Genomic DNA, 14,704 nt, shown 5'->3' with positions numbered 1-14,704 from the left:
GGGCTGCTGAACAGGCAAGGTGCAGTAACTGTCCGTGTTCGGAAGAGTGTTGTTCCCCTACAGCGCTGAGTTTCCAGTGAAACACTCGCCCCCCTGAGACACGTATGGCATTGAGTTTAACGGCAGGAACATGACAGCAGCTAGTTTGCCGGGCGAAAAGAAAAATCTTCCAAAAAACCCAGTCATTTCAGCAAACATGATTTTTAGCCATCCTCAAAGACAGGCTCCTTTATCAAGGAATAAAGACAAAGAGGAACGTCTAACAGGCTTTTACTTTTTGCTAAAAATCAGCTCAGTCCCGTATCTGTACCAGAGGTTAATCGAGTGACCTGTTAAAATCATGTCCCCGGTTTCCATTCTTAAACCAGTTGTTTCTCCTGAAGCCGCCGTCACCTTGCCTCCCGTTTCCAAACCTGGAGAACCCTCGTCCCGCCTCCTGGGGGTACTCTTCCAGCTCAGGCAATTCCTTTGCAACCGACAGTTGCCAGCGCCTGGTATCCCTCCACTGTTCCTGAAACAAGACCAACGTAGCAAGACTTTATGTGCCTGCAGGTATGTCCAAGGTACCCTATATCATTAAAAGCAACATTGAACGCAAAGGCATTTCCAGACAAATCCCACCCACGCCGAAATAGGTCAGCAGATCCCTCTTGGGAGACAACTCACAGTCCTGTGACAAAGGATAAACGATCCCAAAGGGACAAGAGGGGGCGAAGTTGACAGAAAACTGGTTAACTCTCAAATACGCTGGAGAGGTCTAAACCCAGAGTAGCCAAGGAACATAGGATTTTGTTTAATAAAATCATGTAATATAATGAGAACTGAAATGAGAAAGAGGCATGACAGGGTATTTTCTAACGACTGTGCCGTGCTCTTTCTAATGACTCTGTTGTCTATGCAACTTCCTTATTAAAACACAAACCTTATCTTCCCAAACCACCCTATATATGGCAGTCACCAGATTTCAAATCACCAGGTTCCAAAGCCAATTCTGGCTACAAAAACATACCTGTATGTTACTCAGTTCGCCAACAGGGATATCAAAGCACACTCCCTATAACAGGAAAAAAAATAAGAGGCATTTGCTTTCCAAAGATATATCCAAGAACAGAGACACACAACTCCAGACAGGCAGCACCTGCAACTGCTCATACACACTAAGTGTAGAAACCAGAAATGGCAGAAAGCATGGTCTTCAGGGGGAAGCTTTTTATAGGCTGAAGAAAAAAGCAGTTAAAACACAAAAGCTCAAAACAAAATGCAGACTCAAATGCTCTGTGCTGACAGCAGCATTGCCTGCAACCAGCCTGTCTGTTTAAAAGAAAGACAGGCATCATCTGGCACCACAAGCTCTCTGAGAACACACTTGCACAGGAAGTGTCAGACACGTCAGGAGCCAGGCTGACAGTCAGGTGAATGCTGTAGTGCTCAGGTCTGGCAGTCAGTCACTGCCCTACTCCACAGCTGTCTTTTCAATGCAGTGGTGTATAGTGTTAGCACGAGTTTACAATGAAAGAATAAAGGTCACAACAACCACTCCTGCTATATACGTATTTCTGATGCTTTATTTTTAAGGAGATAATTCCTGCATTATCATTTAGGAGCAATGTCTCCATTCAAACAAGTCTCAAAATACTCAACTAGCTTCAATGCCTTTTTTTTTTTTTTAAATAGTGTATACATAAACAGCAGTTTCATGGGGCCTCGTGATAGGTTACCATTTTCTGAGAAATGAGATTGAGTATGGATACAGTGAGGTATCAACATTTCTCTACTGGTACTTCAGAACTCATGCCTCAATCACTGCAAAAACTGGCCATATGTACACACACACACACCCCCTCCTTCCCCAAGGTTGGGCCATCTTACCGTCTTCCCCTTGAGGAAACGCATTGCAGATACTTTGGCATCTACTTCCTCACCAAGTTGTTCTTTTAGTCCTCGCCAGGCATAGCTCATGGTATGCATTTCTATTGAACACTTTAACACCATGGTCACAAAGCCCTTCAGGAAACAAACAGGGAAAAACATTGACAAGACTAAACTTGGTTGGACAGCCTGTAACCCACTGACTAATGAACTATGCAACAACTTGTTATTGTGTAGTATTTAATCCTAAGAAACCAGCTTCCCAGAAGTGAAGCAACTAAAACCCTCCTGAGAAGCTGAAGGCATCCATCTAACCTAGGATTGCCCATTGATATAAAGGCCAATAGCATTTCCATATTTTAGCCAGAAGCAGAAACATATTTATTCAATACATACAGAAAGTTACCGCTAGAAAATGGGTAAAAACACCCGCAAACTGATACAAGAAGCACAGTCCAGTCACATGCTATTTCCAAAATTGTGTTACCAGGCAATGAACTGGGCCAAGTTCTCCCTAAATGCATCAGAAAAAGGAAGGGCTGTACGTTCCTTCTGTCAAGATCTCTTTGAAATCAGGTAATCTCATGCTAGACTTACTTGAAATATTACAGAAATGTAAAAGCTTCCTGGGAAGGGAAAACTACAATAGCACGAACCAATCTATTAGCTTGTAAAATGTCATTAGTTAAACTCTCTTAGACCATCAAAGTCTTCTGTCACTTAGATCTCTGGAGAAATTCTTTTAACTCTCATTACAAGAAAATTTACTAACTGATTTCGAGTTTCGCTGGTTTCCCTGGTTTCCTGCAGAGTGCCAGTGAGAGCCGATTTCAGTTAAGGAACGAGCAACAAACCAGGAGCTGGGGATAACAGCTATTCAGAAACCCTACTGAAAGGGCCTGAGAAGAAGATGCCACACTTGGACTGGACACAAGCAACTCATTTATCCGTTCTTGTTAACACAGGTATAATGTTATTTACCGCAGTTGAGTTGAGTAAGGAGCGCTGCTGTATGTAAGATGCCCCAGAAATATGGGCTAGAGCTGCAGCCAGGGCAGCAACAGCCCCTTTTTCGTCTATGAGCTCTTGAGCAGATTTTCTGAAGTAGTCGACTGCAGATGGAGGAATAGCCTCCAACAACCTACATGGTGACAAGAAAAGTTTAAGAGATCAGCAAAGGCCAGTGAGAAGTGCAATCATGTTTAAGACATAGACTTCACACAGCTTTCAAGATTAACGACTTATCTCTAAAAGCCTTGGCCATCATGCTTATGCTTCACTACCACTCATTTAACTCAACACCTTCAGGATGCTGAATACCCACCTTCTCTGTTCATTAAGCCAAGCCTCTTGAAAGATGTCTTCAAAACAGGATGTACAATGTGGCATGTTTGAGAGCATTGAGAAAAACATCAAGGGAAGGCTCTAAAATATCAGGATTCTTAAGGCCATACCCAAGAATCCACAAGAAAGTGTTGCCAGCAAACCCAAGAATCCCTTGCTTCTACTTCACAAGGAAGAGAAGCAAACCACTACAATGCCACTGCTGGGCTGGGGCAAGGCACTTCTTGCTCTCAGTGCAAGCTGATTAAATTGGTTATTTCTGGGAAAGGCAGTGAAAACAAGCTGGGAAACTGAGAACAGCTACTTCTCTAATGCTATTTTTGGTACACCAGCACTTCCCACCATTTTTCAGTACGTGGTGAACCCAACACCATGCCCATGATCTCCTTTACACTGGTCAAATCCTTGCTAATTATAATAATCTCTGTCAATGCAATTTCCACCAATGAGGCAGCAAATGTAAACAGAGCTGCATGGAATAAAAAACACAACCCTTGAGAATAAAACAATACAAAGAAACACAGGGCAGGGCTACAACACCCTCACTACTGCAGAGTAACTCCTCATTGTACTAAGTATTGCTCTTTACACACTGACAAAATCAGTTTCCCCGCATGACGGTAATTCCCTGTTCTGCTATTGATTTCTGATAATACAAACAAAGGTTAATTTTTGCAAAAACTTAGACAACATTATGTTCTATGAAAAGGTCTGTGCTCAAGCACACAGAGGTTTATTGATATCATCTTACGAAAACAAGTCAGTGTCTACGTGCAAACCAGCTGACTTTTATGACACAGGCAAAGACATGCTCACATACAGGTCTGATCCCATAAAGCTGTGTGTTAACAGTATTGTTGCTGGTAAGATCTCTAGACATCTTTTAAGAACAGGCAAATAAACTTACTTTTTGGCATCATTACTTGAAGCTTTAATTACATCTGTAGCAGAGGGAACACCTACACGCTTGAACGTAATACCCTGAAATCAAGAAAACAAATTACAGCTGATGGGGTTTTCAGCATTCTACAACTCAACCCTACCTAAGTCACAGTACTGTGACCTCTAGTCACTTACTGTTTAGAACATTAACAATCTTTACCCAATTTAAGTTACTTCTAAAGCTAGAATAAAGCTTTTCTTTAAGTTCCTGCCTTTGTTAATTTGGAGCTACTTTACATCAATTTACATGCAGATTGTAACGAAAGGCATGGTCTCCTTCATGCATTCCTGTCACAGTCTGCCTGCTGACAGCAAGAGAATACTGCCAACATGGAGAAACTCATGAGACGTTAGAACAGGTTGATACAAAAGCATTTACAAGCGCTTACCAAATACCAACATTTTAGGCCTACTGGACTATGGGACATGAGTCCCATACTGAACTCATAAGCAGCCCATGGTTACAAAGTCTAAGAGTGGCAGAGTCTCTTTAGGAGCTGAAAAATTTCATTAAGCAGAGGTCTGAGGTACAACTCACCGCTTTGTGCTCAACTTGTTTCAGAAGATCTTCTTCTCTTCTCTGAAATAAACAAATGCAGATCCCGGTCCGGCCAGCTCGACCCGTACGTCCTGAACGATGGATGTAGGAATCAACATCCTTCAGAAATTCAGATTAACATGAGAAAACATTATGTCATTTAAACTGTTGACATTTATAAATTCTAAGAGAGAAAATGCAAGCTAAATTCTAATTCAGAAGCCTAAGGAGTGATACATTATGTCTCTATACCCAAACTTGTAACTACACACAAACCACTCGGGTTTGCATATGCTTCGCTGCCCAAGGGATGCTGCCTCAGGTTTAACAAACACTATTGACATAAGTTTTTTGAAAATAAAAAGCTCCACTGGAGTTTGGAAAGAAGAAAAAGGCAGCAGGAGTATTTAGAATTATTATGAAACTCATCAACGTTCAGAAGGGATTCAGAAATGCTGAAACAATGTCAAAAGCTATCTTACAACTTTCCAGAGTAACCAAAAACCATCACTTTAACTTTAATCAAAGCTCAAAATATAAAAGCTTAACTAGAAAAATTCTAGGCCTGCATTTACAAAAAATCCACTTCATTTGTGAATCAGAACATACTTCTGGCAAAACAAAGGAATAACCCACTGTTCTGCCACAAAAAAATAAACTACAATTTTAGTTTCCCCTCAGGACTTACTTTTGGTGGTGAACACTGTATAACAAGGTCAACCTCAGGAATATCCAAACCACGGGCAGCTACATTTGTTGCAATCAGAACTTCAAACACACCAGTTCTAAAGCCTTTTAATGTAACTTCTCTCTGTTTCTGTGGAATGTCACCATGCAATGACTGGGCATCCTGTCAGTGAAACAAACCATTAACATGTCATGTAACAGGGGAGTCTAGGCTGCACTAAAGACATTTGATTACAAAACCCAAAACATTGTGCAGAGCAACAGAAAATAATTACACAGCTGATACCAAAGGAATACAAAGCATCCTACTTTGTCATTTGATCTTTCTCTGGGACAATAATACTCATAAGCAGTAGTTTTACCGTAACGTTATTATTTGTAGCATACCAACAGCTGACTGTACAACTTGCAGTCTGCCATGCCAACAAGGGCCCACTTCAGCTTTCCCTTCCACTGGAGCAAATGGAAGCAACTTTACTTAAGCAGTGCTTGTCAAGAGCTAGCAGGAGACTTTGCTCCCTTCCCTGGGAAGCCATCCCAAAACCCACAGAAGCTGAAGCGAGATTTTCAGGGCATTCCCAAACCCTACAGGTGATCTGAACGACCTCCACTTCTAATGGGACAAGAGACAGACGAAGTGTTTGACAAGGAGAAAGGGGAGAGTCACAAGCTCAGAATTCAAATGAGTAACATGCTAAAGCAGAACTTACTAGCGTAAGAGAAAAACACGTCACATACTGGCACGAGAACAAAGTCACTGGATTTACTGTGAAAGCAGTAGGGCCAACAGACAAAAATTGTTGCTGCAAGATTTTAATGTGGATGATATATGATATTTATCAAACACTGGGCAAACCATGTATTCCCACCACTGCTCTTTCGCCATAAATTAGTATTTAGTATAAAACAGGATTTTCTCTGAAAAAAATCCAGCACCTTTCCCCACTTTCAAAAAAAGGGTGCTAATTCAAGCAAGCATAGAAAACCTGCTCAGTATATCACCTGAGGTCTGAACAAACTATTAAATGACCCTCCAAGGACAAAAGGACATTCTGTTCTACCATATTAGTTGGATTTTCCTGAATACTGACTGTTCAAAGAATGAAAGCCATTAAGAGATGGGAATCCAAAGAGCACACTAACATGAGATGGAATATGTGCACTATACTAGCTCCTGTTTATTACCATTATTACTATCTCCTGGTTATTCAGCATAAGCTGCGTATTTCCCATTGATCTGGTCCTGCATGATTTTAAAGCCAAAGGAATAAATTCATAATCACAGCCAAGAGGGTATTTTAACTGCAAAGCTCTGCTTTTAGAAATAGCTTTTAATTCTTAAAACCACCCACAGAAACAACTGCATCCACACAGTTGCAACCTCATATTTATTTCAGGGCATTCAACTCCTGAATATCCGTAATTGCTGCTCTCCATTCAGACCCCAGTACCTGTTTGAGCGAAGCATTCATAGCCAGTTCATTTGCTTCCTTTTTGGTCTCACAAAAGACAATGGTCCGCCCATGGCTGCCACTGTAGACTTGAATGATATCCCCAAGAACTCCCGCTCTCTGAGATGAGCGACACTGTATAGCCAAGTGCTGTTTGGGAAAGAAACATGATAAGCATCTATGTTAAATCTAAGCCATGCACAGGACAGACAAAATGAACGCAGAAAGAAATTTTTTTTTAAGCTTGCTAACTACTGCCCCCATATGAAAGCTTTGCTTAAAAAATCTGTATGTAAATCATGTGAAAAGTCATTGCACACCCTTATTTGTAAAGTCAATGCAGAACCCATTTCATTCAGGCCACATGCTCTCAGGACCTGCACTGCTCTGCAGCAGAATCACTCACTTGCACAGTCGTGGCAGTCCTTTGAGTCTTCTTTCCAATCAGGTCAATTTGTTCATATTCATCTTTCATGTATTTTCTTGCTACATCATATACCCATCGTGGACAAGTTGCAGAAAACAGCAGTGTCTGGGGGTTGTTCTCGGAACCTGGAAGGAAAGGCCACCGATGTCAGTCATCACAACAGACTCTGAAACTTGAGAACTGATAAAAAAGCAACAGAGCTGCTCTCAAATTGAGAGGTTTATATGTGCAGTAAGTCAGCTACAAGAAGAAAACTTAGAAGCAATGAAAACATTTTTAACAACCTTTAGACACCAAAGGCAAAATTACAGTAATTTTAACTAGACCAAACTGAATCCTTCATCCTGCCTGAGAAGAAATGCAAGACCCATTTCTAGATCATCTGCTAAAAATGGTTTAGACCATGCCTGAAGTCCTCCCACATACCTGAAAGAACTCTTGTCTCAATCCCTCCTTGCCTAGTATTCCAATACTAACTAGCTGTGAACAGTATGGCTATGTGCAAAGGAAAAAGGCAGGCTAAAAAGGACACTCTGCAGACCTGGGGGAAGAATTGTATAACAAGATCGATTACCCCAGGTAAGAACAGCTTAACAAATAGTATCTTGAAAAAGTTTAACCTACCTTCATAGCTCCACAGGATCAGACAGAAAGAAACACACGTTGCACAAGAATGCTTATTATTCCCTACAATTTATTTTCCAGTTATGAAGAAAACTTTTAAGATTGAATAATTATGACAAGTCTTCCAAAACCTATACAGATTTCCTTTTTTAGAAGATTATCTGTACTTTTTGGCTGTCAGGACAAAGACCAACTCTGCAGAAATGGGAAGAACGTAACAGTCAAGTAAAAATGACAGCAGCTGTGCTGGGTCAAACCTAAGATCCATGAAGCTCATGTACTCTTTCCAACAACAGCCAACTGTAGTTAACAAAGATGTGAAGAAACTCTGCCAGCAACCAGCTTTTTGTGGCTGCCAGAGCCAGAAGTGATAACCTTGCTTTTAGTAATCCTTGATATCTCTACTTCCAGTAATTCATCAAGTCATTTTTCAAAACTTTTGGCATCAGTACAACGTGGCAAGGAATTTCACACTATTAAAATAACCTCCTTCTGCTTTGTACCTGCTACCTGGTGGCTTTGCTGAATGCCCACTACATCAGAAACCAGCAAACATTCCCTATTTGTCAACTTTGTGTGACGACGAGTGTACAGACACGCCATAACCCTAACCCTATGCTCACTCACCTCTCTCAGGATGAAAAACACTAGGGCTTAGGGAGTTGGGTTGGGCTTGTTGCTTTTTTTGCCCCCCCCTTTTTTCCCCCCCTCCTTCCAGAGATGCCATTCCAGCCTTTCAGCCATCTGTCACCTTGCTTTGGACCTTTTTCCAATTCTACCTTACCCTTTTCTCTGAGGTCCGATACTAGCATCGCACAAAGGATTCAAGTTGAGGGTGCATCAGCAGTTTTCAAAGTAGCATAATTGTGTTTTCTGCATTGTCCCCTATTCCTCTCCTTTTTAATAAAAATTTACCTTTTTTATAAGCAAATCCTAAGATTTCTTCCACTTGTTCAGCAAAGCCCATGTCTAACATGTGATCGACTTCATCCAAAACAACGTGCTTCACGCTGGAAAGTTCCAGCTTGCTATTCTGAATGTGGTCTTTAATCCGTCCAGGAGTTCCCACTAGAATATCAATGCCACTTTTGAGAAGATCAACTGGAAGAAAAGACAGAAAAACAAGGACAGTGTCAGAATGCTAAGAGACAACAAGGTAAAAAGCTACCAGTACACAGCAACACTTCCAATTTTAGAACCAAAAAGCTACTGCCTTTCACTTTAATCTCTGAATAAAGCACTACGTCCAGGCAACAAACAAGCAAGCTTAACGGCGGTCCAAGTTGCTCTGTCAGGAATACCAGCTAAACTACAAGCAAAGTTACAGTAAGATACGCCCATTTCCAAGCAGCAATCAGCTGGCATTAGAAATCTCCAGAGCTTTATTACAGAAAAACGCTTCAGTTTTTCAGCTAAATTCTTTTTCACAGCTACCTCTGGAGACAGACACAGCCACACACACATACACAGTTCTCTCTTTTCCTTGGATGGTTGTCTAGTTGCAGTACGTGTCCACACAAAAACCACACAAACAAGCAATAAAGAAGAAACTAAAAGGACTAGTCACTTCGCAGACCTACAATCATTCTTTTAAATAAAGATTTATTGGAATTAAAATCATTCAACCCAGGCTGTATGCTTCCTTTGAAAGCAATGCCATGGTTCCTGACTGAAGTGAAACTCTGAGGGGGGAAAAAGCCAGTTTTATTCATGGAATGCATTTGGAGAAAGTCAACTCCAATCCAGTAGTAATGCCTTAGCGTTTACTTACGCTGTGCTTTATACGGAGTTCCTCCATAAAAACAAGCCACTGACAGTTTCCTGGTGAGATTCTTGAAGTCTTTCGCTACCTGAGTGGCCAGTTCCCTGGTTGGAACAAGAACCAGCACCTGGAGGGAGTGAAAGGAGACAAAAATGCAGCTGTGCTTGGGAGAGGCTGCTAAGAGAAAAGAGTTTACTTCACGTCAAACAGCTTGTACTCCCATTCTTATCCTACACTTGTTGCAGCGGTGCCCACAGCTCCCCACCATCCCAGCAATATTTCCTGCCACCTGGAGCCTGCACAACACAGCCTCATAGCCAGCAAGAGGAAACAAGGCAAAGCATTACAAGATAACTGAGGTACAGAACTGCAGTATTTTTTTTCTTAAGTTAATGCCAGATAAAATAGATACTTCAGTAATATTACCAAGGACAATGAAGGTGCAGTTCAGCATTAAAGGATAGGAACAGTCACTAAACAATTTGGAGTAGTAAGATCTTAAAAGATACACAGCATGATGCACTCTAGCCATATATCCTCCTTCTCCACCTACCTGCCTTCCTCCAGTATCTACCCTTGCCCCCTCCATTTTCTTTAAGAATGAAATGATAAAACAAAGAGCTGAATTCTTCTCTACAAATCTTACAGTCAATAAGATTTTAAAACTTACATCGCCTTTAAAGTTAATAAAATAGAAGGATGAAGTAGGCAACAAATCTGCAGACTATAGCAGGTTTTCAGTCTAATGATAAATATATACACTTCATTTGCATAGGAATATGATATCTGATCACAGGTATCTGGCTACTAATTCCACCTCATGCTTAAGTAGAAATGTAAACACCACTTGAATCCATCAAGTTGAGTCTCCGGACATGAGGTGAAAAAAACAAAAAACAAAAACCAAAAGCCTTCAGTTATCACCATGGAATTTATAGTGAGAAACAACCTCAGTGAACAGAGACAAGTCCAGCTGACTCAACCGCTACCTCAGAAGAGGCAGGGCATTGAACCCCAAAGCCGCACGCTAACTTCCTGAGGACAGCAGTCTGGAAGTCCACTAGCTACTACTGCAGTGCCTTGACCATTCTCCCAAATGCAGGCACAAGGAACCCTAAACATGAAACATGTTATCACTGTGATGCTGCAAAATCTCTGTCACGCTGTAGCTCCTGATCTGAGGAAAGTGTTCAGTATTACAAACACCAATAAAGAAGTCCCAAACAAAAGTCCCCAAAGCAATTACAAAATCACTTTTGAAAACTGCCATATTCTAAGGTTTTGGTGTTAACCCTTAAGTGGTAAGTTACTTTTGGGGCACGGCCTCTTCTCCCATCTTGCGAGACACTCTGAAGTTTTTCAGTCAGCGGAAGAGCAAAAGAAAAGGTTTTCCCGGTTCCTGTTCGAGCTTGAGCAATTAGGTCTTTGCCATCATATATGGGCTGAAAAGTCTTCACTTGCACAGGGAACAGGTATTTTACACCTCGAGCTGTAAGATAATCCAAAGAGTTTTCCTTAAAAGGTGAACAATTAGAAGGCCTCATATATAACTAGCCCTAATATGTAGGGCACATCATGTCAAATCCTGTACACAACAGGAGATGCAACTTAGAAGAAAACCACATATCCTTTGGTTTTTCTCCTACTGTAGATCAAAAGGTATTCCCCTCCCAAACACACAGCTGAGTAACCACAATGAAATATAGCCTTCTTTGTGATGTTTGGCAAAAGACAACAGGAGAGGAAGGGGAAAAAAAAAAAAAACCCAACATGTTTTTTCTGATACAGCCCAAGACTTTGTGGTAGCTTGGTTTTGAAGGTGGGGAGAAGGTGAGGGTGTTTGTTTCAAAACATTCTAAAACTTCAGAGAGATTTTGCACAGTGGAAGTGAAACAATCCATCCAAGAGAAACTTCCGAGCAAGGAAAACGTAAAGGAACAAGGAGAATTTTGTCTGAGAAACAAGAATCACACAGCTTCCCAACACAGAGGACAAGAACTCTACAGTGATTACTTCCTCAACAAAACTAATCGAGAAGAGATATGAAAATGCCCAAAAGTATGAGGATAATCATAGACAATCTGTTCACAGGAGCCAAATACTCTTCATATACAAAACACCATTACACTTATTTAAGAAGTGATACTGTAGACAGCAGATATGGGAATTGAAGTAAAGAAACATAGTAAGTAGAATGATGCTGATGAAAGAGAAACTGTGTCTCTAAAATGTATATCTAGGAATAACCACATCATGGAAAAATAAACTCACCTTAAGGCACTTGAAATTGAACAAAACAGAAACTTTTTCCCTATTAACAACAGTAGATTCTTTGAATCTACAGGATTGCTCACATGCATATTCTTACCACACAATAACTGTAAGACAATTTAGGACAATTTACCCTTGCCTTCTGCCTCTGCTTATATGGGTAACAGAGTGCAATTCTGGACAAACATTTACAGAAATTTCTTTTACCACATTAACTAACCTTTAAGAAGGTTGATAGTGTTTTCGGAGAGAGGAAAATTGGAGAAGGCGCCTTCTTTTGCTTCTTCTGTCAGCTCCTAATAGGATAAAAAGAAAAAAGAAAAAAAACTTACTAACCCTAAGAGACGAGCAAATAACATACCCTACGTAGGCACACAACAAAAGCTTTACTACTGCAATTTTACCAGCTATCTCCTTTCTGTTTAAAGAAAACTCTTGTGATGCAGGTACTTCACAAACAAAAAAGTCATCACAGCATAAAGCGGGAAACTTGAATCCACCCACCCTGTATTAAAAGACAAGACACACTGACACAGGCTGCACCACTCAGTGTGACAGAATTCCTACAAGCAAACTCTGTTTTTACATCAGTCTTAAGTAAAGACTTCCTGCTCTTGTGACCTGCAACAACTTGTTCAAAACCACAACTACTGCTATCTCATCCCTAATTCAGGTATACCTGCACCACCTTTTAAGACCCATGGCAAATAAAAGGGAACAACTGCCCCTTCCGTGTGATCTTACTGAATCGTGCACATATGCTTGGCAAGACAGGAAAGGGAAACTACTTCTTAAAAAAAATCTTAACTGGAGTCCACTGAAAGCATTAGAAAACTGCTTTTCACAGCAAAACATATTTGCTGTCACAATTAACTGTGTGAAGCAGGAATTTCCCTCTAAATCACACCTACTCAGTACACCGCACAAACAGCTTCTTAACTTTGCACACCAGTAGAGCCTTAAAACTCACAATTTAGCTTCTACTGCAAAGATCCAAGAGATCACATCATTACACCCAACATACAAAAAGCACTCTCTTTATTCATATTCCCATCTTAAACACAAGAGAAGGCCCTGTACAGAGGAAGGCAAGCTGAGGGGCCCTTGCTCACGCACGTGTGATGCCAAAGGTGAAATCTGAACAGGGAGAACTCCAGAAGCAGGAATTAACGAGGAGAAGCATGACCTTTCCTTACAGGACACCTTGCCAAATACTTCTTCAAAGGACCTGCCAGCAGACAAAGCGCCGTCATGGCACAAAGCAGCGCACGTTTCTGGGACGGTGACTGCCTGTCCAGCAGGGAGAAACCCTTGTGCTGCAGGACACAAAACAAGTTGCTACACAAAGACAAGCTAGCACACGGAAACTGCTTTCTGCTAGCTAGCCCCCTCCACTGCACCATAAGCTACTCCAAACAGCTTGGCATTTACCACGAGGGGGAAAGCACAACAAGGAGAGACGGCTGCCACGTGTTGGTGCATGTGCTGCTGCACTTCACTCACCCGCCCGCAGCCTGGGCAGAAACGGGCATGGTGCCGGGCGCTCCCCAATGCCCAGGACCCGGTACCATAAATCTAAGGGGAACAGCAGCAAACACTGCCTACCACAGCAGCCTAACACTGCCACAGCCCTCACACGCCAAGTCTCCGCACAGCACCCAGTACGTGTTATTAAGCCTATTCATTACCAGTGGGACTTTAATTAAGCAAGACAAGGGCTCCGCGGGCAGAGCGTTACTACCTCCGCGTCGCTTTCCTGCTCTCCAGCGGCCGCGTCGCCGGATGCGCTCTGGGCTGCCGGGGACGCCAAATCGTTGCTTACAGCGGACGAAGGTTTCACCGTATCCTTGGAGCCGTCGCTCTCTCCAGCCTGACCGTTGCTCTTCTCCTTGACTTTTTTTGTCTTCTTGGGCAGGGGGGGCTCAAGGTCACCGTCGCCGAGCCCGCTCTCCTCAGGCTGGGCCTGCTCACCCTCGGCCTTACCGCGCCGCTTCAGCTTCTCCCGCCGCTTCAGCTTCTTCTCCTGGGTCTCCTCCTGCCGAGGGAAAGCAGGCGTTACACGGAGGAACCGCCTCCCTCGCCCGCCCCCTCTGACAACGCGCTGTTATTCGGCTTTAACGCCTGAACCCCCGTGCCCGGGCCCCCCCGGTACCTCCAAGCCCGCGGCGGGGCAGGGCCGGGCCGGGCCGTACAAAATGGCCGCCCCCGCGGCGGCACGTGGCGCGCGGCCGCCCGCTCCCGCTCCTACCTTGGCCTTCCTCCGGCGGCCGCGGCGGAGGGACTCGTCGCCCGCCGGCGCCTGCGGCTCGGCAGGGCTGGCGGCGGGGCCGGCGGCGGGCATGGCGGCCGGCTGCTCCCCGAGGAGGTGTGCGGCGGCGCTGCTGCCCGTCTCGCAGCGGCGGCCCCAGGACCCGCGCCCCGCCCCGGCGCGCAGGAAGTGAGGCGCGGCGCCGAGGGCAGCCTGCGGGCGGACCGGGCCGCGGGGCAGCGCCGCCGCCAGCAGCAGCAGCGGGCCCGCCCCGGTGCCGGACAGCCAGCCCAGCCGCCGCCGATCGCTGACCGGGGCCGCCGCCGCCGCCCGGGCCGTGGGGAAGCCGAGCCGCGCCGCACGGCCCCACACGCCACCCATGCAGCCGCTGCGCCGCCGGCCCGGCCCCGCCCCTTCCGCCGGCGCTGCCCGGCCGGCCTCTTCCGCCGGCTTCCCCCGCGCCCGGGGCGCCGTGCACCGGCTCCCGGCCGCCGCACCGCCTCCTCCCCGCACGGGGATCCTGCCGCCACACTTCAAAACC

The 14,704-nt window shown here is 44.0% G+C and overlaps 1 protein-coding gene across 1 annotated transcript; it reads right to left on the bottom strand.

The window, feature by feature from the left end:
* Positions 1-200: 200 nt before the first annotated feature.
* On the bottom strand, positions 201-14,290 carry LOC127017568 (nucleolar RNA helicase 2-like). The gene is made up of 15 exons (XM_050898698.1): positions 14,164-14,290; positions 13,657-13,950; positions 12,136-12,211; positions 10,955-11,133; positions 9,654-9,771; positions 8,798-8,983; positions 7,238-7,383; positions 6,832-6,981; positions 5,382-5,543; positions 4,694-4,813; positions 4,121-4,194; positions 2,851-3,010; positions 1,870-2,004; positions 1,010-1,054; positions 201-511 (listed from the first exon to the last, which is right to left on the bottom strand). The coding sequence occupies exons 1-15, from the start codon at positions 14,254-14,256 to the stop codon at positions 317-319; spliced, it is 2,133 nt and encodes a 710-aa protein (XP_050754655.1). The 5' UTR covers positions 14,257-14,290; the 3' UTR covers positions 201-316.
* Positions 14,291-14,704: the final 414 nt, after the last annotated feature.

The sequence above is a fragment of the Gymnogyps californianus genome, chromosome 6, assembly GCF_018139145.2.
Source record: "Gymnogyps californianus isolate 813 chromosome 6, ASM1813914v2, whole genome shotgun sequence".
Lineage (NCBI taxonomy): Eukaryota > Metazoa > Chordata > Aves > Accipitriformes > Cathartidae > Gymnogyps > Gymnogyps californianus.
Note: the sequence above shows the minus strand (reverse complement) of the source record. Positions and strands in the feature narration are given on the sequence as shown.